Source organism: Artemia sp. Qi Xiang Cuo, chromosome 12 (genome assembly GCF_049724085.1).
Source record: "Artemia sp. Qi Xiang Cuo chromosome 12, ASM4972408v1, whole genome shotgun sequence".
In the NCBI taxonomy this organism is placed as follows: domain Eukaryota; kingdom Metazoa; phylum Arthropoda; class Branchiopoda; order Anostraca; family Artemiidae; genus Artemia; species Artemia sp. Qi Xiang Cuo.
This window is the reverse complement of record NC_142805.1, coordinates 1,852,893-1,877,852: the sequence shown is the minus strand read 5'-3', so window position 1 is coordinate 1,877,852 and position 24,960 is coordinate 1,852,893. Positions and strand designations below refer to the sequence as shown.

Genomic DNA, 24,960 nt, shown 5'->3' with positions numbered 1-24,960 from the left:
ATTTTGATCTCCTTGATACTTTAATCAGTAGTCTACCTGTACAACGAAATAATTTTAGAAATAGTCACAAATCTAGTAGTTAAGGGGCTAGATTTAGGAGAGACCCCCGAAAGAAATTCAGCAGCTGGTTCACTGAACTCAAGAAATTCAGCTGGGTTTAAAAACAGGTTCACAAATCACAAATTCCTAAGAATAGGTTTGTGCGAGCCAGAAAGAGGTCGTTGAATACGATCACAAACCAAAGCCCAGTTTTTTTTTCTGAACAAAAAGAAAACCTTATCAGCCAATGACTGTAAGAGAAAATTTTAAATCTTCTCCTTTACAGGTGTCTGGATTTTTCAACGGAATCGAATACCTGAATAAAGCTGAAAAGGGAATCGTCCTTGAAGAAACTGATCCACCTGTAGAGGCTCTCCGCACAGAATCACAAGCTGTTTAGTCCTTACGGAGTCCAGCAATGTTTTTGTCTTGCTTCATCCTTTTTTCCTATTTTTCCATTTACCCACTTTTAATTTGTCCCACATAGTTTTTGTAAGTGTACTGTCACTCACCTTCGTTCAATGCAATAAATGGCCTATTTTTATGAATAAAAAAAGGCCATGATGAATATCTTAAGAACGTCATACTTTTCATGTTTATAGAAAAAAGTACCTATTATTAGGCATCGTTTTTTCAGGGCGTTATCCCCCCCCCAACGAAAAAAACTTAGCTGAAAATCTTATATAGATCATTTTGTTAGTATAGTCTTAAACTTGATTATGTTTTAATACATTTCAGTCAGTTAGCTAACTTCAAAATATTTCTTGATGGTTTATTATGCTGATGTTCCTTTGATTCAGTCTTGCTAGAGTTTTAATACAAGATCTTGTGCTATCGCCCAAATATATTTAATCCCAACTCCAAATATTTTTTTTGAAGTCTTGTATCCTCCCTCACTGCCCCCTGAAAAAAAAAATCATTTGCATGCGCTTGCTTGATAGAGTTTAGTTTCGTGACGTAAACTCTGTAAAGTTAAAAGGGTCAAATTACTCTTTGATACTGCTTCAATTTGTTAAAATAATATATAAAGCCAAATGAGTGATTTCATGTTTCAATAATTTGAAAAAAAAGTTCCAATTACAAAATATATTGCACAAAAATTGTAATATAATTTTAATTTATTTAAGCATTCTGAATTACAAAAAAAGGATAAAAAACTGGGCATCGATAGCGTTTTCGAGCAAAAAAAAACAGCCATATTTGATCATTATGGCGGATTTTATACTACCATTTGGCGGTTGGACTTTTTTTTTGCAATTAATCTGCAAACGTTCGATTATTGAGCTTTTTTAATAATATAGAATAGATCTTAAAAATCTACGTCCCTGGAATTTTCTAAAATTAGGTCTGCTCCTTCCAATGCAAGCAATATGCCCTCCAAATAAACAAACGTTTTCACCTTTTTTAGGGGAATACTCAACCTAAATAAACGGTGATTGTATTGAATTAACCCCACCTCTTAACTGATAAGACCCTTGCTTCGGCCCTGCAGTGTTCTGTTCCAGCGATGTTCAAACCCTGGGTCCCGTATTACCAAGCTGAGATCACATCCACTGCGCCACCATAGGACGATACATTTTTATCTTTTTCAGGTTATTACATCAAAGATCTCGGCAAAATTGAATATATCTATTTTAGGATGTTTTAGTTTTTTTTTTAATGGTTTAAGATTGTGTCGCCGGATGACGAGTGCACAAATGAAATATTCAAACGCAGATTTTTTTTTTTTGTCAACTGAATTGGAAAAATTAGCTTCATTTGTTGCATAAAAGTGTCACATAAGGCCTTTGGAATTACCACAGTCATTTACTATTACTGCCAATACAGGTATCAAAAATAAGTTATTTTGAGACTTGTTTTTTGTTCGTAATTTGTGCATGAATTTCCAAAGTAAGCTAGCCCGTATCGTATGTCCCATTTCCAGAAATAATAGTCTTTTGCCGTGTATCTTACTATTACTGCCGGTTTTTCAATATGCCGGTAAAAGTTAACAACCTCTCGTTATTGGTTCAACCTCAGAAAAGAATTTTTATTCTTTTTGCGTCCCCCTCAGTGGGACGCAAGCCCAATTACCCCTGCAAAAGTAGCCCACCGTTCCATTCCCTGGTAATTTTATTATTGCTGAATTTTGTAGGCCTAATTGGAAGGGTGCTCAAATAGAAGGATAAAAGGGGACTTCAGCCCCAACCCCCTCGTCCCCACAGAAGAGAAAATATGCAAAAAGCCAACGCTTGGAAAATTTTGGAAAACTATGACACTTGTCTAGTAAAAGAACAACCTTTTATCGAGACCTGTAGACTATCTGTTGAAAAATGGCCTAGATCACCTTTGTCTAATTTTATTGCAAATAATTTTGTGTCATTTGCAGCGTGTTACTTACTATCTTACTTTTACTGGTTTAGTCTCAGAAAATAAATTTTTCTACATACTTATACAGCTAGCTTGGGGTATGAGGAAACATTATTCTAATTCGATCTAAAAACCATCCTGACATAAAACACCCTGGTATTTCTCGCCAGAAAAATCGCAAATTTATGTTTCCACTAGATTTTTCTGATTGGACTTCCGCTGTCATCCCTTCCGACATAGTTTAGATGTTAAGGAAGCATATTTTTCTTCAAGTATTAAACAGTTGAAACTTTTCGTTAACGGTTATTTATACTTTAGGTAACAGTTTAAAAAACGCTTGGATAGCGGTTATTTTTTAACTAATGACGGTTAAAATTATCTCAACCGTTACAGGTTAACCATACTTTTAATCAACGGTTTCTAAACTAAATCAGTTAAGGGTTATTTACTCAACTACTAACGGTTAAAAGTATCCTAACCGTTCAGTAACCTTATTCTTCTACAAGCATCAAAGGGTTAAAAGTTTGCACTTCGCATGAGCAGTTTAAGGGATTACTGACAAATGACACAATCCTGAAATTTCGAAGAGGCTTCACCTGGAAACCCTCTAACAGCATACGAGCTTGAAAAGTATAGTACATAAATTTTAGGTTTATAATAACTTGACCAACCTAGAGGTTATAAAAGTAAAAATTAAGAATATTTAATTCCATATCCAAGGCCGTATCCAGGGGGTTAGGGGGTTTGAATCCCCCCCACCCTGAAATTTTTTTCCCAACTCGTAAAAACGAAACAAAAATGAATATAAACAAATTTTTAATGCGTGTTTTAGTATTTTATTTTGTAAGCCCCCCGAAAAAATCCTTTCGTAACCCCCCCTCTCAAAAAAAAATCATGGATACGGATTTTATCCCCTTCCGTATCCCCTTTCGAGAAAGTCTCCGAGATAAATCGTGAAGTTTAATCAGCGTGCCCGTTTCCAACAATTGCGGGTTACAAATCACAATGAATTGAAAACATTTATTTTCCTAAATTTCAAAACTAATTTTGCCAGATTTACTGGGAACTTTTTTCTTTTTCGGCTTCTTCACTTTACTTTCCTCTTGCAAAATTGTCCAATCACCAATCTTCTTCTTCTTTTTAAGCCTTTTACCTTGACGCACACCTTCTTCTTTGCGCTTTCGTTTTGGTGCAGCGATAACAATTTCCTCCCCTTGAAATCTGTTGCTTTCCTCTTCCTCAAATTCTTCATTCCCCTCCTCTTCTTCCTCTAGATCAACTTTCTTTTTGTCTTCATCAACTGATGGCTTATTGGATCCTTTCCAAATCGCCAAACATGTAACTCGACAGCCAACATTATACTGACAAACCATCCTTGGCTTCTCGGATAGGTGCTCAGCCTAAGAAACAAAACAATAAGAATAGCCTACAAGAGCAAATCTTATCCTCTAGCCCACAGGTCACGTATAGATGGTTGAAGTACTATCAATGACATCTATCATAATTCGCAAAACTGACCTATAGAACTGCAACGTTAGAGGAACCATTTTTATGATGCAGCCAGGAGCTTCCATACACAAGAATGCAGGGGGTGAGGGGGAACAAAACGTATCATTTTAAATATAGGAAGCAATTTTGCTGTTTTTTCGATTTTATTGCAACGTAAATACTTAAAAAAAAGGTGTTTTCGAAATCTAGGGGGTTGAGCAATTGCTGCGCCTGGATGCTGCTTTAGCATTATTTAGCTAAGAGTGTCTATTTTTGTCTGTTGTAGGCATACGTTTCAGAAGTTTTGTTGTAATTCCTAGTTGATATTAAATTAAAAAAAAAAAAACTTTCTCAAATGAATATAAAGAGCGACAGAACTTAAAACGAGCAGAATTTTTCAGAACATCAGGGGTGCTGCCATCTTCCTCAAACCCCCGCTCTCTACACTAAAGTTTTATAGTGCTTTAAAATGTTTTTTATTCAAAAGAATTGAAACGAAAAGTCAAACCTTAGCGTATGGTTCACTGCTACGAGCAGTTTGGCCAACTTAATGAATTATAAACCATTCGACTCAACATAAAAACCCAATTCGTTAAAGGCATATATTGTTTTCAAAACTTTTATTTATTTTGTCACTATTAGCAGAGCTGCTCCTTACTTACGGTTCTTTACCACCTACTGTTAAACATAAAAGAAAAAACATAAAACATAATAAAATAAACATAATAAATAAAATAAAAATAAAACATAAAAAAATAAACATAAAACATAAAACCCGATATTTTCATTTTAAAAGTCAAAAAATAAAGTTTCTGAGGTCACTTGCCCCCGTCCCTTCTGGTAAATTTGCTGAATTTGCTCATGAATTGTCCCTCGCCGCTCCATCTTTTTGTGCCGGTAAGAATATGAATTAAATCTTGCATTTTCCAAAAAACGTTTAACGTTTATCTGCAATGAGAAGGGAGACCCTATCCAGGACTAGTTCAAATAAAGGGAAACGAGAGCTTAATTCCAACCTTCCCCCCTCCCCTCTAAGACCCTGTTCTACATATATCTGAGAGCTCCCGAGGTAACTGCTACCCCTCCCCCCCCCCAACACAATGACCCATCTCCCCTCCTTCATCCTAACTGATTCGCAATCACGCATCGCATGAAGTAATTTAAGAAACGTCAAGTGAATAAACTTAGCTAGATGAATTTTAAACTTAATGTCTATAGATAGATAGATAGATATTTATTGCAAAACAAAAGCCTCTTTGGGCCATGGCAAAAACAAACACAGTTGCATATAAAGTCAAAACACATGATAATAACATATATAACAATAACTAAGCATAGCCCATAGCAAATAAAAATAAAATTACATAACAATTTCAGCACAAAAGCACACATAATACTATAAAACTAACTCACATAATTACACACAATGTCACATACATAATAATAATAATAATATTAATCGTGTATTCAAAAGCCTTTCTACAGGGCCATATACACTATACATCAAATATAACAGGAAAACAAAAGTAAAACTCCCTTCAGCATTTTTATTCCAAATCATAACAAATCTTCTTCACAATAGTTCCTTTCTTATCTTTAGTGCCTGATCAACAAATCTACATAATCTACACATGAGGCTAGGTACCGTCTGAGACAACATGCCCCCAAGTTAAAAATTACTTTCCCCCAAAATACCCTCCCTCAAATCAGTAAGCCCCTGGCACCGGCACAGAAAATGGTTCAGAATTTCCTCTTCAATATTACAAATGGGACACGTGTACCTAGACGCCGGGAACCCCTTACCTCTCCCAAATACTTTACTCCTCCATCTTAAAGGCAAACAGTTGGCCCGCAGCTGCAAACAATATGACAAATACATACTTGGCAAATTAAATTTAAAGTAAATCTCCTGGCCAAACACCTTTTTAACATCCTTATAAACACTTAATGTCTTAGATCTCTCAATGTCATTCCCCCATGTCTGTATCTCCTGATCTTCTAATCTTTGTTTAACTATTCCTATTATATCAATCTGACTAATGGCGGAACCTCTACCATCATTCCATATATATGACAATCCTAATCTGTCTAATAAGGATTTAACCCTAAACGGCCACGACCTCTTACGCCCTGAAGCAAGTAGCTCTTCATAGGCCTCTCTAATAAGTTTATCTCGTGGTACCTGCACTAACTTCATCCAAAATCTAACTACCTGAACCAGCCTATTTTTACGGAGCGAAAAAATCCCTAGCTCCCCTTTCAAAAACTGGGTATGCGTAGTCCTATGGAGGCCAAAAATCCTTTTGTAATAAGTTACCTGAAGGGTCCCCAGCTGTTCTACCGCTTCCACCCCCCACAATTCCCCAGCATAATGAATAACTGGCATAATCTTCGATAAAATTATTCTCGTATGCATTCCCAGACTTTTAATACCCATGACTATACCATTCCTAAAAACCGTTGATATAGCCGCTTTCCCCCTTCTTAATGACTGTTTAATGTGGGCACACCAACTACCATTATTTTGAAATACAAAACCTAAATATTTTGAATTTTCAACTATCTTTATTTCGTCTCCATTAAACATAAACTTACCATTACATTCTTCATCCTTTCTTTTACCAAAAATAACTATTTCTGTCTTCTTAACATTAAGTTGGAGCTTCTTCAGATCTAAGTAATCTGCAACAAGATCTAACAAAATCTGTAATTCATGGGCAGACTTAGCTACAAGTACGCAATCATCAGCGAAAAGCAAAACTGAAAATAATTTTGAACCAAGACGCACTGTCGGAGCCCACTTCCTTTCCAAAAACTGGACTATACCAGCTATAAAAATAGAAAACAAACGGGGGGAACGAGCACTATCTTGTTTTACCCCTTTTCAGTTTATATATGCTCTAGAACAACCCTAATCTATTACCTTTACTACCGCCTTAGTTCCGCAATACACGCTAGTAACTAACCTCACAAAAATACTAGGTAATCCTATACTTCTAAGAATATCTACCAAAAGCACCCTCTCAACATTATCAGAAGCTTTTCTTAAGTCTAAAAAAGCTGCATATAAACGGCTATTCCCTGTTCCATACTTATCGACTAAAGCTCTAAGCACAAATGCCCTATCTGCTGTACTATAATCTTTCCTAAATCCTCCTTGCTCTTCATTTATAATCTTATTTTTATCTAACCACCTATCTAGCCTCCTATCTAAAATTTTTTCTAACACTTTAATAAAAACTGGTGCTAGATCTATGGGCCTATAGTTATCATTCCAGCTAGGGTCCCCCTTCTTAAAAAGCTGTATAACAACTGAAGTCTTCCATAATTCTGGCCACTTACCTGTAGATGCAATACTATTAAATGCTTTAACTAATATCGACAAAAACACCGACACAAATTTCTTAACCACCCAGGCTGGTATCCCATCCAAACCTGGTGCTGAACCTCCTTTCATCTTACTAACTACTTCTCTAACCTCGTCTCTTGTCACTTCCCCTACTAATTCATAATCATTCTCCTGCAGCGGGAAAATACTTTCACCTGAACATGACGACTGACTATCCTCTTCTAGTCCTTCACAGTCTCCTTCTAAATTCTCAAAATAACCAGGCCACGACTCCGGTGAAGGCGTTCGACCCGAAATATTAGCTCTTTGCTTTCTCATTCTACTCCAAAATTCTTTAACATTCCCTAGTGTAAAATCCTCCATCATCTTTTTCCTTTCTAAACTATCCTATTCCCTACTTTTCCTCTTCAGCAATTTCTTATATTCCCTATTCTTAACTCAATAAATATTCAACGCTTCTAACAGCAATTCTTCATCCTGGCACTGCCTAACAATTTCTAATTCTTTTTCTACCTCCTGCTTTAACCTTCTACATTTCCCACCATAATATCCTTTATCTCCTGATTTAACTTTCCTTTCTACCGCTTTACTAGACCACTGGTGCACTAACTCACATAACTCGGCAAGGACTTCCTCACCGCCGCAATCTAGATTTCTAATCTCCTTCAATATATCCATTTCTTCTGGTCTCGCTTTTGTCTAATTCATGTCATCAATTTCCTAATTATTTCAATCCCTTCTTAACGGTTTTTTAACTCTAAACTTTTTTTCATCTAGTGTCTCATACCTTTTTCCAATAAAGATCCTCTAGACTTCAACCTCTAAACACAACTCTAAATTAACTGGCCAGGGGTCAGAACCAACTGACTGAAGTACCTCAACATCAACTGATTGAGCTGCAAGCCCACTGTCAACCTACACATAATCTATCAGACTCTGACGAGCTCCCGACATATAGGTAAACTCCCCTACTCCCCCATCAGTTCCAAATCTCCCATTCCCAATTATTAGACCATTCTCCGAGCAGAGCTCCAAGAGCCTTCTCCCCCAACAATTCCCCCTCCTCTCCATATCCCTGCTACTTCGAGGCATTCCATACTCAGATGGAACCAAGTCAGGCACTTTTCGGAACGAAACACTCTCCATTTCTAATAAAGCACCCGTATAAGCGTTAAAATCCCCCATAACAACAAAAACATCCTCTGTAAAATCCCTTCTTAGTCTACTTAACTCTTCAGCTAACACATCCCATGTTTACTCTCTAGTGTAGGAACTACTCTGATGTACTATATACACAGATCCTAAAGCCATCTATTTATTTCTTACTAACTCAAACCATACCCAAAGAATGTTCTCTGAATTCCTAGCTATTCTATGATAACAACGGAAACAAGCTTTACTTAGTAGCACGGTTATCCCTCCATAGCAGCGCATGTTTCCAGCTGGCTTTCGCGCAACATGCTCAACACTAAAACTGTCGAATATCGGAGGGTCACTTGCGCTATGCCATGTTTCAACTAACCCTATAATATCGATTGACTTTAAATCTTCACTAATCTGTTTCATTTTATTGTCACACCTTGTACGTTCCAGGTTACTAAACTTATTCGATGTACATGGCCTGGTTTTCCTAGTCACTGCGTATTAATCATTGATCTTGGATCAATGATTTTTTAGATCATGATTAAATAAAAAAAACAAGTTTTTTAAACTGAAAGTAAGGAGCGATATTAAAACTTAAAACGAACAGAAATTATTCCATATATGAAAGGCGCTGTCCCCTCCTCATCACCTCGCTCTTTACGCTAAAGTTTTTTATTGTTTTAAAAAATAAAGTTGTGAGACAAAGTCAAACTTTAGCGTAAAGAGCGAGGCGTTGAGGAGGGGACAGCCCCTTCATATACGGAATAATTTCTGTTCGTTTTAAGTTTTAATGTCGCTCCTTACTTTCAGTTTTAAAAACTTGTTTTTTTATTTAATTTCTGATCGTTTTTTAGTTAATGCAGCTTTTATTTGCATAAAAATTTTACTTTTCTTTTGCTAAATGGATGTCTTTACAAATTAACTTTCGTAACTACCTTCTATATTCGTATATTTTTCTTCTGGCAAAAAATACGAAGTTGCAGATTTTTGTAGATATGAGCTTGAAACCTTTGTAATAGGTTTTTCTGATACGCTGAATCTGACGGTGTGATTTTCATTAAAATTCTTTTACTTGTAGGGGATGTGTCCCCCCTCTTTAAAAAATCGAGTAAATTTTCTCAGGCTCGTAGCCTTTGATGAGTAATACTAAACTTAATAAAATTTATATATTAAGAATCAGCACTATAAACACATTCTTTTTATACATTTAGTGACATCAAAATTCCGTTTTTAAAAGTTTCGATTACTATTGAGCCGTATCGCTTGTTTTTTTATTGTTATTTTTTATTACGTATATGTTATTACGTATACGAGGGAGTTCTCCCCATAGTCAATACCACGCTCTTTACGTTAAAATTTAAAAAAAAAATTTTGATTCACAAACCCCTTAATCAAAAAGGCCTTTTAATTAGAATAGATAGCTATTTTGAAAGCACTAAAAAAAACTGTAGCGTAAAGAGCGAGGTATTGACTTGGGGGAGAACCCCCTCACATACGTTATAATTTCTGTCCGTTTTAAGTTCTAATATTCCTTCTTACATTTCAGTTGAAAAAACTTGTTTTTTTTTTATTTAATTTCTGATCGTTTTTTAAATTATTCTTGGAAACCCGGCGCCCCCTTCATAGAAATGTCCCTTACCCCACAGAAACATCCTCCACGGAAATATTCTCCAGAGTAACCCCCTCCTCAGCCCCCCCCTCCAGAAAAAATCCTTCCTGAAAATGGTTGTATACTTCCCAATAACCAATAAATAATGCTGGCAAGTCCGGCGCCCCCTTCATGGCAATTTCCCTTCCCCCCTGAAAACTTCCTGCATGAACAGATCCTCCAACATAACCACCGACCCCCCCATACCAACCACAACTACAAAAAAAAAACTCCTGAAAACTTATGTATACGTCCCAATAACCAATACTATATGTTAACATTGGATAAAGTTCATAACTTTTAGCCCTCCCTCTGGGAACTTCGGGGGATTAAGTCATCCTAAAAGACATATTTATAATATTATCGACTATGCTGAACAAAATGGCTATCTCAAAATTTTGATCGGGTGACTTTTGGAAAAAAACAAGCGTGGGAGGGGGCCTAGTTACCCTCCATTTTTTTTGGTCACTTAAAAAGGGCACTAGAACTTTAATTTCCGTTCCTGTAAGCCCTCCCACGATATTCTGGGACCCATGGGTTGATACGATGACCCCTGGAAAAAAAAAAAACAAAAAAAAAACAAATAAACACGTAACCGTGATCTTTCTTCTGGCAAAAACTGTAAAATTTCACATTTCTGTAGATAGGAGCTTGAAAATACTACAATAGGGTTCTCTGATACTCTGAATATGATGGTTTGATTTTCATTAAGTTTCTATAATTTTTAGGGGGTGTTTCCCCCTTTTTTTGAAAATCAGCCAAATTTTCTCAGGCGTGTAACTTTTGATGGATAGCACTAAGCTTGATGAAAGTTATATATTTGAATTCAGCATTGAAATCTAATTCTTTTGATATATATATTAGTATCGAAAACCGGTTTTCTAGAGTTTCGGTTACTATTGAGCCGGGTCGCTCCTTACTTACAGTTCGTTACCACGAACTGTTTGATTTTTATATTTTTGGATATGATTTTTTTTAAACGAATGCGCCACCATGCGGTATTACTTCCTCTGAAACCCAATACATAGTATTTTGATACTTTCAAATTGACTGGCTATCTCAAAATTCTCAATCGATAGCAATTTGACCCTCTTTTCGGGTAAAATCGTAGTTTAGCGCCACAAATGGCAGAAAACATCACTTTACTGTGACAAAACAATTTTGGGTACTTAAATATGTGCTAGAACTTTAATTTCAGTTCTAATAAGCCCTCTCTCGATTTTCTAGAACCACTGGTTCGACACGATCACCCGTAGAAAACAAACAAATAAACACACATCAGTCACCTTTCTTTTAAGAAATACGTAAAATTCCTCATTTTTGTAGAACAGAACTTGAAACCTCTACAAATGGTTTCTCTGGTATGCTGAATTTGATAGTGATATTTTTATCAGGATCACTCACGCTTTTATGGGTGTTTTCGCCTTTTTTGAAAATCAGGCAAATTTTTTCAGGTTCGTAATTTTTGATGGGTAACTTTAGACTTATAAGATTTTATATATTTGAAATCAGCATCTAACAGCTAATTCTTTTCATGTATTAATTTATATTAAAACTTCCTTATGTAGAGTTATGGGTATTATTAGCCTAAACCGGTCCTCACTTAGTCGTGGTAACGAACTTGTTCGGAACTATTAGTACACAAGGCTGATATTCTGTCTATTCAATCCTCTATCTATGGTTTAACTCCTATCAGTTAACTTCTGTCAAGATTCGATAAACTGGCCAGTACAAAAATAACGATACATATAATCTTATGTATAACTTCATACTTTGCATAGAGAAAAATGTAAACTTTTCCGGAAATAAAAAACAAACTTTAAGACTATTCTATTGACCTCGAGCATAAATGATGCACGGGTAGATAAGAACTTGTATCATAAGTACATTATTTGAATACCGACAGAAAAAATTGAGATTCACAAGGAATATTTTACGCAATTTGTACACGTGAATGTCCGAAAATGGTGAATGTCGATCTTTATCGATGAAGGTCTAAAATACCTTTTTTCTCCTTAGGTTTACTCAGTGTTGCCAGTCAACTTTTTCAGCTTTATACAGGGTTTGATGATGACAGGTTAGGTTAAGTAGTACCGACACCACCATTGCATCAAATATTTGCAGTTTTTTCTTCCATTTAACTTGATGCTTGTTTTGTTGTTTTTCCCAGACTGAGGTAAACAACTCAGGCTGAAGAAATAAGAGTTCTTCCACAGTGCTGCCATAGGGGCCTATCATAGAATTTAGTTCTTTAAACGAGTTAACATCTTCGGTGGAAATTCCAACGAGCAGAACAGTTTCGTCTCCATTGCCAATTATCCTCATCGTCTTTGTTTTCTGCTGACTTGTATGAAGGAAGATAGATTTGCCCTTACTAAATAGGCCATCGAGCATAGATTGTGCTTATCATAACTACTTGACACCTTTCAATTTCTTTCAGAAACCAGTCTATTTTGAAATTAATTAAGGTCAGGAACAGGAAAATATCCTTGTCTTAACCCCTCAATATCAAAAGTGATAACAGACTTCCATCAGCTCTAACTTGAGCTTTCGTACCTGCATAGTATGCCTGGAATAGGCAGATCAGCTTTTTATATACGCCGTCTTCCTTCATCGCGGCCCACATGGCGTCGCACCTCTCCGAGTCAAAGTAGTAATTAAGTCAATGTACACTTGGATCGTCTCTTGCTCGTGTTCAAATCTGTGCCCTAGAATCTGTCCTCAGTTGAATATTTGGTCAGAGCAGCCAATCTCAGACTTGAAGTATCCCTTGTTGGGTCTAGTTCTCCTATCGTGGGCGTTGCGGAACCTGTTTGCAAGTTTATGGCAATGACTTTTACTGCTACATCAATTAGGAAGATTCTTCCGTAGTTTTGCATTCCGCCTTGTCTCCTTTTCCAAACACTAGTACGACAATAAACCGCCTCCAGTCAAGTTGTACATATTTCTTCTCCCAAACTTTGCATCTTGTCTGAACGAGCTCCTATGCTGCTCGGAGAGGAAAGGATTTGTAGATTTCAGGTGGCATTGAGTCTTCGCGCGGTGATTTGTTGTTCTAGAGGATTCATATGATTGTTCTTGTCTCCCCGATCGTTGAAGGATCAACATTCACTCTCTCATAGCTTCAGAAAGAGAGCTGGGCCGGTTGGATGATGGGACCCAGGTAGGAGGTGATGCAGAAGGTCAGAAAGATCCGATTGGGGGCTTTGCGGACTCAGAAAGACCTGAAATATGGTCGTCGTCATTCAACCCTCAACGCCTTATCAGTGATGACTTTCCTGTCTCTGTCTTTTAGAGCTGCGGACTGTTCTTGCTTCTCCCCAGTGGCTTCAAGTAAGTAGTTAAGTGAGGTAAGGGGACTGGTTGAACAATAATGATTTTTGCCATTGAAAAGAGCTTTCAATTTCCAATCGAATGAGCCCCCTCTGAAGTTTCTACAACCACCTCTAACACATGAAGGGGTTCTGGGGATAAAAGATAAAAAAAATAGTACATATAAGGCTTATGGCTCTTTACTACAGGCAACCGTTTCAATACAATCCATCTTAAACAATGCATAAACTACATTGTAGTTAAGGGCACATATTTGGCGTTCTTATTTGAGGGAGGGGTTAAGGTGGACGATACCAAATAAAATTAAACATGGGGTAAAGCCCCTCCTTATTTCCAATATAAAAGCCTCAAGTCCTTCTTAACTGAAGAATACCAGTCCCAGAGGTGGATATCCTCTAATGCAACGTAACTGCCATACAATAGCTCCTATTCCTTATACTTCTAGCCTGGACTGGTGGATTGGTGCCCTAAATTTGGGATCCTTGTCCGAGAGGACGAGGATTTGAATCCTAGAGTACTCAATTATTTGGTGTGGGACGGAGGTCAGTGACGTGACTGTGTAAGCTTAGTCAGAGTCGACCCAGCTTTAAATAGGTACCTGGAGAAATCTGGGGAAGGTAAAAAGGAAGGGTGTGCGAATGCACAGGATGGATGGCCCCCAACCCCCCATTGCACTTCCTGGCTGAAGGACCATGAGACGGAGATCAGCACCACCAGTAGGGACTGTAAAGTCCAATGCCCTATTCTTTACCTTATTTTTACCTTATACTTCTACTACTACTTCTAACAACTCACTGCACCACCAAGCTGCCTGAGGCTAGTACAGTTATGTACGCTCCTCCTCCATCCCAATCACTCCAAAGCCCTTTACATCCTCCCAAGATGTTCCAGTTTCCTTTAAATCCTTTCTCAAGACCTCTTCCGATACCATTCGGGTCCTACCCTAAAAGTAGGTCCTACGGGACCTACTTTTCGTCCAGTCTTCAACCAGAGTTCAACCTGTTAACACCTATTTGGTTTATGCCATTCTGCATTAAACTCAGTTAATTCAGTGACATAATTGATAAACTGTAACCTTACTTCCGAATTTTGCCACCAGCCATCAGGTGAATTGAACTTTTTAACCCTTTACATTAACCTACCAAATGACTAAAGGACAACCAATTCAGTGACAAAGTTGATTAACTGTGACCTAACTTCCGGATCTTGTCACCAGCCATCAGCTGAATTGAATTTTTTTAACCCTTTATATTAATCAACCAAATGACTAAAGGACTTCAAGAGAGTGTGTCCTGAGTGTAGATTAAGGGCAACAATCAATTGCCTGGTATGCAATACATGCAACTCTTCCATTCATGAGCAATGTGCGGATGTGTTCTAGAGGATTCATATGATTGTTCTTGTCTCCCCGATCGTTGAAGGATCAACATTCACTCTCTCATAGCTTCAGAAAGAGAGCTGGGCCGGTTGGATGATGGGACCCAGGTAGGAGGTGATGCAGAAGGTCAGAAAGATCCGATTGGGGGCTTTGCGGACTCAGAAAGACCTGAAATATGGTCGTCGTCATTCAACCCTCAACGCCTTATCAGTGATGACTTTCCTGTCTCTGTCTTTTAGAGCTGCGGACTGTTCTTGCTTCTCCCCAGTGGCTTCAAGTAAGTAGTTAAGTGAGGTAAGGGGACTGGTTGAACAATAATGATTTTTGCCATTGAAAAGAGCTTTCAATTTCCAATCGAATGAGCCCCCTCTGAAGTTTCTACAACCACCTCTAACACATGAAGGGGTTCTGGGGATAAAAGATAAAAAAAATAGTACATATAAGGCTTATGGCTCTTTACTACAGGCAACCGTTTCAATACAATCCATCTTAAACAATGCATAAACTACATTGTAGTTAAGGGCACATATTTGGCGTTCTTATTTGAGGGAGGGGTTAAGGTGGACGATACCAAATAAAATTAAACATGGGGTAAAGCCCCTCCTTATTTCCAATATAAAAGCCTCAAGTCCTTCTTAACTGAAGAATACCAGTCCCAGAGGTGGATATCCTCTAATGCAACGTAACTGCCATACAATAGCTCCTATTCCTTATACTTCTAGCCTGGACTGGTGGATTGGTGCCCTAAATTTGGGATCCTTGTCCGAGAGGACGAGGATTTGAATCCTAGAGTACTCAATTATTTGGTGTGGGACGGAGGTCAGTGACGTGACTGTGTAAGCTTAGTCAGAGTCGACCCAGCTTTAAATAGGTACCTGGAGAAATCTGGGGAAGGTAAAAAGGAAGGGTGTGCGAATGCACAGGATGGATGGCCCCCAACCCCCCATTGCACTTCCTGGCTGAAGGACCATGAGACGGAGATCAGCACCACCAGTAGGGACTGTAAAGTCCAATGCCCTATTCTTTACCTTATTTTTACCTTATACTTCTACTACTACTTCTAACAACTCACTGCACCACCAAGCTGCCTGAGGCTAGTACAGTTATGTACGCTCCTCCTCCATCCCAATCACTCCAAAGCCCTTTACATCCTCCCAAGATGTTCCAGTTTCCTTTAAATCCTTTCTCAAGACCTCTTCCGATACCATTCGGGTCCTACCCTAAAAGTAGGTCCTACGGGACCTACTTTTCGTCCAGTCTTCAACCAGAGTTCAACCTATTAACACCTATTTGGTTTATGCCTTCCTGCATTAAACTCAGTTAATTCAGTGACATAGTTGATTAACTGTAACCTTACTTCCGGATTTTGCCACCAGCCATCAGGTGAATTGAACTTTTTAACCCTTTATAACCAAATAAAGGACAACCAAGTCAGTGACAAGTTGATTAACTGTGACCTAACTTCCGGATTTTGTCACCAGCCATCAGGTGAATTGAATTTTTTTTTACCCTTTATATTAATCAACCAAATGACTAAAGGACATTAAGAGAGTGTGTCCTGAGTGTAGATTAAGGGCAACAATCAATTGCCTGGTATGTAGTACATGCAACTCTTCCATTCATGAGCAATGTGCGGGGATAGAACGTTCCCAGTGGACTAAGAACTGGTTATGTTTGGATTGTTCCTCGAAACAAAACATCAACAAAAATCAAGAATATACCACCCCTAATTCTTAGAAAGCTAATGATACCCCACGACGCCGATTGTCAGGAATAAATTCCTCAAAAGCTAGCGATACCCCACGACGCCGATTGTCAGATATAAATTCTTCCTTAAAAGAAATTTTAGATGATATCAGGTCGTCCCCCCTTGCCCCGACTTGCCAAAGGGATGGTAAAGCTTTCATTGCAGCCCAAAGCGAGTGTCAGACTGTTCCTCTACCAGTATTAACCAGTTTTGTCAGTTGCCAGACTGATTTTCTGCTAGAAACTAAAGATGCCAGTACCCAGACGGATTTTGAATATAATTGTGAGCCTTCTAATGATACCTCCTGCCATGCCGAAAATTTTCCTTGTGGCACTTGTGATTCCAGCCCCCTATGTGACCCTTCCCTCCCCTCCCTTTTAGTGCAAAAAAAAACTCGAGTTCGTTACCAACGAAATTTCTACTTTCATTGATCTTAGGGGGAATATAATTAATAACACACTTAAGCCTGTGAATACGAATAAAAAAAAAAACGCCAATTTGAAACCAACTGCAATTCAATCCACAAGCAACAACTCCCAACATATGAATATTAATGAAGCAAGTGTCAACTCAAATATGAATTTAATCGGTCACCTAGTTCCAGAGGTCAGTGACAGCTTAAATGAGAACTCAATTAACATTCCAGATCCAGGGGTCAGTGAAAATTTAAGTGTGAACTCAGCCAATATTCCAGTTCCAGGGGTCAGTGACAACTTGAGTATTACTAGTAAATCGGTTCCTGAAGCCAAATCAGGGAAGAATTCTATTGTCTGCCGTTTTCACTTGGCCAACAAGTGTATAAAAAAGAGTAATTGTACCTTTGTTCACCCTTGTATGTCTTTTTTAACTACTGGTCACTCTAACGACAATTATTGCTCCCTTTCCCATTCCAAACCCTGCCATAAATTTCAAAGTGGCCTTTGTTTCGAGACTAAGTGCATGTTATTACATTTGAAAAACAGGGATTATCATGCTATAGCCAGGCGCAGTATAATTACTAATAGTAAAATAGTTACAAGTTCTCTATCCACCTAAAAGCGGAACCCCCTTCATTAAATTAATAAAATTAGCTCACCAGCGCCTGCTCTTCCTTTTTTATCCCAAATCCACCCTGCTCACTCAAAAAACTTCCACCTTTACCACCCAGAAAAAAAACTCCATGTTCCCAGCAAAATCCCTTCCCTTTTAACACTCCAGTTAACCCCTCCCAAGTTGAACCCCCTGAAAATACCACCGTCTTATTTCCCTCCCATATTTTCCCGCCTCCGACCCATGCGTTTAATCCCTCGTGCCCACCCTACCAGGGTAACTCAGGTCTGAGACCTTTTGCATTTAATAATTGTCTTGTATTAAATCCTAATTGTTCGCACTTCCCGACAACTGAAAACAAGTCACACCTTCCTCATCATGCTTCGGCTGTATCCTCGCCCTCCCCTCCACCTCCAAATCCCCAAGGTAAATCCTTCTCTTACCCTACTTCTCCGCAGCATCATAATATTAAATTGAAACCCCACCCAGGAAATTCTCAAACACACCAAGTATCCCTGTTGAAATTCCCCAATCGGTTTGTTTTTCCCAAACTTTTAGTTACTAATGCCGAAAGTCTTAATTTTGAAAAGCTTACTGAAATCGAGGTGCTTTCAAAATCAAATCTAATCGATATTATAGCTATTACGGAAGTACAGTCCCACGACCCAGGGTCTCTGCGCCTGACAAATTATTCAGAGTTTATTAAACTCCGTTGTTTAGACCACCCACTTAGAAAAAAAGGTCGTGGTGTTTTGTTCTTTACTAAGAGTGGCTTTTACCCAAAGGTTATTCGAGTCCCTAGTTTATCCGAGTACGATGAAATCCTCTGGCTAAGTATTAGACCAAAAGTTCTCCCTCGTCCATTTAATATTATTGCAATAGCCGTTTTCTATTGCTCCCCAAATCAAAATATCGAGTCAAAACGTAAATTCATCCAGCAATTGCAGACAAGTGCTGATTTTGTTATTTCTAAATACCCCAATGCTAGTCTTTTTTTAGTTGGCGATGCAAACGACCTTAAGATGGATTCTTTTTGCTCCTCACTTAAAGTTAAGCAGATTGTTAAAATACCAACGACTCGGGGAAATACCTCTCTTGATGTTATTTTAACTAATATGTATAATTTTTACAACCCTTCCACAGCTTTGCTTCCATTAGGTGGGAGTTATCATCTTTTGATTCTTTTATCTCCCACCTCAAATTTTCAGCATTCTTTCTCAATAACTCATGGCAGTTATTGCCCTCTTCAAAATTCTTGTCTTCCTTCTTTTGGTATGTGGCTGAATACTGAAGATTGGTACGATGTTTATAGTTGAAAAAATATTGATGAGAAAATGGCTTTGTTCCACAAAAAGCTAATTGACAAATATCAAATTTGCTTCCCGGAAAAAAAATTTAAAAATTGCTCCAGTGACAAACCCTTTATTAGCCAAACTATAAAAACACTAATTAGAACCAAATTGAAGCTTTTCAAAAATGGTAAACCAGATGAAGCCAATAAACTAAGAGAATCAATTAAAAGAGAAATTCGCAAATTGGCACGATCGTACTACAAAAATAAGGTCGAAGTATTGTTTAATAATAAACCAAAAAACTGGTATTCTGAAGTTAAAAAGCTGTGTGGCAGGAGGCTTGAACAGCTTAACTTCAATCTACCCGAGTCCCCTGATATTACTGCCAATAATCTCAATAAATACCTCGCTTCTACTGTCCAGAGTCTTCCACCACTGTCCGACCAATTACCATCAGGAGCCCTTTCCCCTTCTTTACCCACTGTTTCTCCGTCTGAGATAGAAAGAAGAATTAAAAAACGAATAAAGACAAGTATTTGTCCTTGGCATACCCCTTTTCCTCTTATTAGTACCTTTGACGATTTCTTGTCTAAACTCTTTTCATTCCTGTTCAATAAGATGACTGAGTCTGGGTAAATGCCTGCAATTTAAAAAAATGGCTTCATAACCCCCTTTGAAAAAGAAAAACGGAAAGCCTGGTTTTGAAGGCGTCCGTCCTATTACTCTTACTCCTATTTTCTCGAAATTTTATGAAGGATTACTTGCAGATTGGCTGAAGGAAAAAATCCTACCTCTTACTGACTTGAAACAATTTGGGAACCTAAAATCCACCTCTACTTCCCATTACCTCGTTTCTCTTCTTGATCACATCGGGAAAATCCTTGAAAAGTCTAATTCCTGGCTAAATTTAATTTCCATCGACCTTCAGAAAGCATTCGACCTTGTTAACCACAATATTTTAATTGAGAAACTTGTCAAAGAGTTTAATATTGATCCCTTACTGGTGAAATTAGTTACCTCCTTCTTAACAAATAGATCGCAAGTTGTCAAATACCAAAATCATTATTCAAATCCTCTCCCTGTCCACAAAGGCATACCCCAGGGTAATCTCTTAGGTCCTCTCCTTTTTTCAGTAATGATCAACAGCCTCACAAAGGGATTTCCTGACCGATGGAAATTTTTTGATGACTTAACGGTTGTTGAAACTTGCTTCAGAAATTTAATAAGTGACCCTATGAGTATCCTCAATGAAATTGGAGACGAGGCCTTAGACTTAGACATGACAGTAGACCCCTCTAAGTCCATGATAATGCCCATTTGTTTCCTCAAATCTTCGCCCTATTTTCTTAATCCTATCCCTCCTGAAATTTCTGTGTCCTCATTTAAACTACTTGGCGTCACAATTTCTTCAAATTTAAAGTGGGATATCCATGTTAAAGACATCATTCATAGAAATAATGCGTCTATTACCTTCATTCAGCTTCTAAATGATGTTAGCATCCCCCCTTCCCACTCCTTAAAGACTTACGCGATTTTCGTCTACTCATATCTCGAATAGACTTATCAAGTTTGACAACAAACTCAATGTCGTGAAGAATCGGAAAAGTACGACCCAAGTTAAAGACGAGCCTGGCAAATAATTTTCAAAGAATGCAAGGTGCCATACTCTCTGCTCCTAAAAAAAGCTACTCTGAAAACCCTGGAGCAAAGGAGGGGTTCGTTGTGCCTCCGTTTTGCAAAAAATGCCATAACAAACCCTCGGACGGCAAGTATTTTCCCCAAACGTTACTCCCCATCCAGAATACGGCCGCCTCGAGCTGTTTCTGAGCCCATCCCTGCTTTGTCCCCCATTCGCTTTTTTCCTTTTTTTTCTGTTTCTTTTTTTTCCTCTTTTTTGTTTATTAGCTGATGGTACTGCCCAGGTTCTTGCGCTCTTTTTCTTGCCCCCCCCCCTTTCTTGACCCGTTTTTATTGTTTTTAACTCTTTTATTGTTTTACTGTAGTTTAATTGCTGACACTTTCTTAGTATCCCTTTTAATTTAAATGCATTTATGTCTCGTTCTAATTTTAGTTTTACCAGTTTTTAATACATTTATGTCTCGCTCTAAGTTTAGTTTGACCAATTTTTGTTTTTTTTTAATTTTTTAATTGATTTTTTACAGTTTTAATTATTGACTTTTAAATGATGTTCATTATGGTTTTCTCTATTTCGTTGTTGTTCTTTGCATTTTTAGTGTAACCATTTATATGTTGTCAACTCCAAATTCCGAATTCGGCCCTTTGTGGGCTTGTGATAGCGATTTTTTTGAAATAAATATCTTATCTCTTAAGCCCTGGGTAGACGACCGAAAAAGAACCATCTTTGGCAATCTGTCATCGTTTGGGAAAAAGTTTCCGTGAGCATACTGATAAGGAATCAACTACTTTACTGAGGCACGGTTAATCTTGTAGAGTTGCTGACCCCTCAAAATGCCACCCATTCACAATTGAAACCCGTTCACAAATTAATTGAGCAAACAGCTTTACCAAGATATGCAAAGTTGACTGAGGAACACCTAACACCTACTTGAGGTTCATTTTAAGGTAGACGTTTAAGACAAGGTTCAGTTTTCAGTTAAGCTGGAGGTTCAGGGACGGTCCTGACTGCAAATATTTTGCAGTTGCAGTTCGAACTAAAATTTTAGATCTTTGGATGAGTTTGACGGAAGAATTTTTGTGGTGTTTTAGATACAGATATGCAGACTTCAGCTCGAATTCGGTTCAGACTGAAGGTCATGTTAGGTTGTTAGAAGTCCCAGCCTAACCTAAAGTCCGAGGTAACCACTTTGGAAATCGGCTGTTCGGAATTAAACAGTTGGCAATATTTAATTTCTTGATGGTTTTGACCCCCAAATTATGGACATGGTAAGTAGTTTGTCGCCAGTAAGTGTGGCCATGGTAAGTATTTCTGTATTATTAGAATTATTTATGTTTTTATTGCTTATTATATTCCATTACTTTGCAGAGTAGATCTTAAGTGGCCGATCTGAGTCTATTCTTTTTTTGCATTCACACTATGTTCAATCATTTGTTTTTGGGCGAATACGAACGATTTATTTTTTTACGCAAATTTTTATTTTCAAAAAATAAGATATGAAAAAAAATATACAAACAGTAAGAAGAAAAACAAAACAAATATTTTATAAAAATGACTCCATCCATATCATTTAATCAACCCAGGGTCATTCAAACAAATAACCGGAAAAGTTCACGCAATATTTTTTTATCAAAATCTAATTCGAAATCGAAAATCGAAAAAACGAGCATCTACTACCGCTTCTACTACTAACAACTCACTAATAAAAAAAAAATATTTTTATTAAAAAAAAATAAAAAAAATCGAATTTTTTATCATGTATTGCATTCTTACACTGCTTCTTCATAAAAATAAGAATAAAAATGAACTTTTGTATTTATTTTTTTTTAATGACAATTTTGTCTGAGGTTCAGATTTAGTTCAAAAAAGAAGGAGAGCTGAAAACAAAAGAGAAAATAAAAACGAATCGGGGAACGCACTAAGAACTCCAATTTCTAAGCTTCTACCATTTCGCCTACAACTTAATCATTTTGCCTGTAATAGCGAACATGTTATAATTTTGCCTGCAATTGTGAAATGTGTAACAATGAAAATTACCTGCAATTTCCAGACTTTGACAAAGCCATCACTGGAAGCAGTACAGAGGAAAGTCTCGCCTTCAGCTGTCGCATATGCCAAAGCCTTCACCCTCTTTTCATGGGCTTCAAAGGAGACAAGTAGTGAACCGGTCCTCAAGTTGTGCAGTTCCACGTTTGGTGACTCAGAGCCAATTGCTAGAATATCCTCCTAAACCATAAAATAGGATTTGACAGATGAAAGATTACAAATAAACAGCCTATATCAGTGTAGCCATGCTGATTTAAATTTAGGAGACACAATTGTCAGTTGCCAAAGAAGAATATATTCGTTGTGACCATTCGAAAGTCACTATGCAACATTTTTCTTTTCCTTTTTCCAAACCACGATTTATAACCAACTTTCTTAAACTCGGCACACCATTGAGCAGCCCATATTACAACTAATTACTTCTACTAAGAACTCACTGCAGTACCAAGCCACCTGAGGCCAACACAACTTTGCACACTCCTCCCCCATCCTAATTCATTCAAAGCCTCCCTCTTTACAACCTACCTGGAAGTTCCTATTTTCCTTAAATCTTTATTTACATCCCCCCCCCCCCAACGGCAGACGACCTGCTTTCCGTTTAGCCATAGACGATTGGTCGAAAAGGACAATCTTTGGCAATCTGCCATCCTTCATCCGCAGAAGTCGCTATGCAATCTTTTTTTTTCCAAATCAAGATTTAGAGCCTACTTATTGAACTTGACATACCATTGAGCAGTCTATATTAGTTTAGCAATATCGATTATATATTTAGAAGATGTCAAATCAACACAACTTTCAGCTGTCACTAAAAATATATTGGCTGTAATCTGTTGGCATAATTTGATCCACTCTTAATCAAGACTAAAAATAATGATAAGCCACCATCTTTTATTGCTAAGTAAAGTAAGTAAGTATGACGCCACTAGACCCTTAAGGTCCAAACCGGCGATGCTGATCTCTGTTTCGTGGCCCTTCAGCCAGGAAGTGCAATGGATGGTTGGGGGCCAGCCACCCTGTGATTTCACACAACCTTCCTGCTTACCTTCCCCAGATTTCTCCAGGTACCTATTTAGAGGTAGGTCGACTCTGGCTGAGCTTCAGTCACCTAAAACAAATAACCGGCCACGCCAGGAATCAAACCCGTGTCTCGTGGACAAAGGATTCCGAGCGCAGCGTGCCAACCACGCCAACCACTTACTTTTATAGTTAAACTGATAATGAATAGTGTCTAAGAGATAGTTGATGAAAATATTTAGGAAAAAATTTTCAGAGAAAGCTAAGGATTCCTTCTGCCTATTGCCCAAAGTAATTCTAATTTTTAGTGCATTTGGAGAGTTTCGCGTTTTTACCGTCTCTAGCTATTTGTATGTCCTTGCAAAAGAAACCAAAAATGTGACAAAAAGTTAAAAAGTGCATTAGTTAGAAAACATGAACAGAATTAGAACATAAAAAAAATTTACTTTGCACAGTTCCATTCGTACCGAATTGAAAGCAAACATCAATATATCATAGAAAATCTAGTAGGAAGCTTCAAGGGGCCATTGTTAAGAATATTAACTCATTAACACCTAATTCACTTTGCATAAAGTTGGAATCCAATATAATATTTCGGTAATTGAATAATGAAGCGATCCTCATCAGGTATGTACAAAAGCAGAGAGAGGAATAGGTTTTTTGTTCAAAAGATTGCCCCCGCCCCCTCCCAAAAACTTAAAAACTATGGCTTTAAAATTCACTTTTGTCTTGTTATTGAACCCTTCCCATTGACATAAATCCTGAGATTCCATCCCTCATCGGGACTAAGACCTAAAGGCATTCATTATAAGATATTTTGCCAGGCACGACCATTGATCTTTTTTTTTAGGGGGCAAGGATTTTTTCTTTTTTTTAATGTTTTGACAGAGTCCTGAGGGTAGGGAAATACGAATAAAATGAGAAATTTTTTTAAATAACAGACGAAATGGTACAGATTCTGATCAATGTGCCAGCTACTTTCAAGAAAACATGGTTGAGATTTAAATTAAGGAAGTCTCACTTACAATTAACAAAAAAAAAATACGTTCCATTTTAAAAGGCTCATATTGAGGATTTTGGAAATTCATAATTTCTATATAAACAATATCGCCACCTAACTTTCACCAGCTCCAACGTAGATGTCGTCGGTAAGCCACCTCCAGTCACCATTTTTTTTTAGCACTGAGGATGATATGATAGTAGCTTTGATAAATGTGTGAATCAGTTTCACATTTTTTTATTTTGTCACTGGCAGGGAAAGTTTTCGGCTATTAGCCTTTTTAATTCTATTTTTCAGGTACTATTTCATATTCTTGCTTATTTTCATGTATTGTGCGTTGCCAATTCGGTTACAGAATGTATTTACGTCAAATATAATTTTAATATATAACTCAGCTATATATTGCTCCATTACGGGGGGGGGGGGGGGTTAAATTAAAGCAAAGCGCCTTTAGAAATGAGAAAGAGAG

At 37.6% G+C, this 24,960-nt stretch overlaps 2 protein-coding genes across 5 annotated transcripts in view; one reads left to right on the top strand and one right to left on the bottom strand.

Moving 5' to 3' along the window:
- The window catches only part of mxt (Eukaryotic translation initiation factor mextil), a 75,019-nt gene extending 71,897 nt beyond the window's left edge, over window positions 1-3,122 (top strand). Inside the window, exon 13 of one of the 3 annotated variants that reach the window (XR_016142502.1) lies at window positions 326-3,122. Coding sequence is in view for 2 of the 3 variants with exons in the window: in XM_089097635.1 (XP_088953761.1) it covers window positions 326-439 (114 nt within the window). In the remaining variant the exon portion in view is untranslated. The remainder of the gene's footprint in view (window positions 1-325) is intronic. The other 2 variants (XM_089097635.1, XM_089097634.1) reach the window with 2 other exon arrangements.
- A 177-nt stretch (window positions 3,123-3,299) lies between these two features.
- Window positions 3,300-24,960, bottom strand: part of LOC148945654 (p21-activated protein kinase-interacting protein 1-like) — a 49,591-nt gene continuing 27,930 nt past the window's right edge. The window contains exons 4-5 of one of the 2 annotated variants that reach the window (XM_089097743.1): window positions 22,469-22,657; window positions 3,300-3,788 (exon numbers count right to left, since the gene is read on the bottom strand). In XM_089097743.1, coding sequence (XP_088953869.1) covers window positions 3,417-3,788; window positions 22,469-22,657 — 561 coding nt within the window. In that variant the 3' untranslated portion in view covers window positions 3,300-3,416. The remainder of the gene's footprint in view (window positions 3,789-22,468; window positions 22,658-24,960) is intronic. The other variant, XM_089097742.1, reaches the window with a different exon arrangement.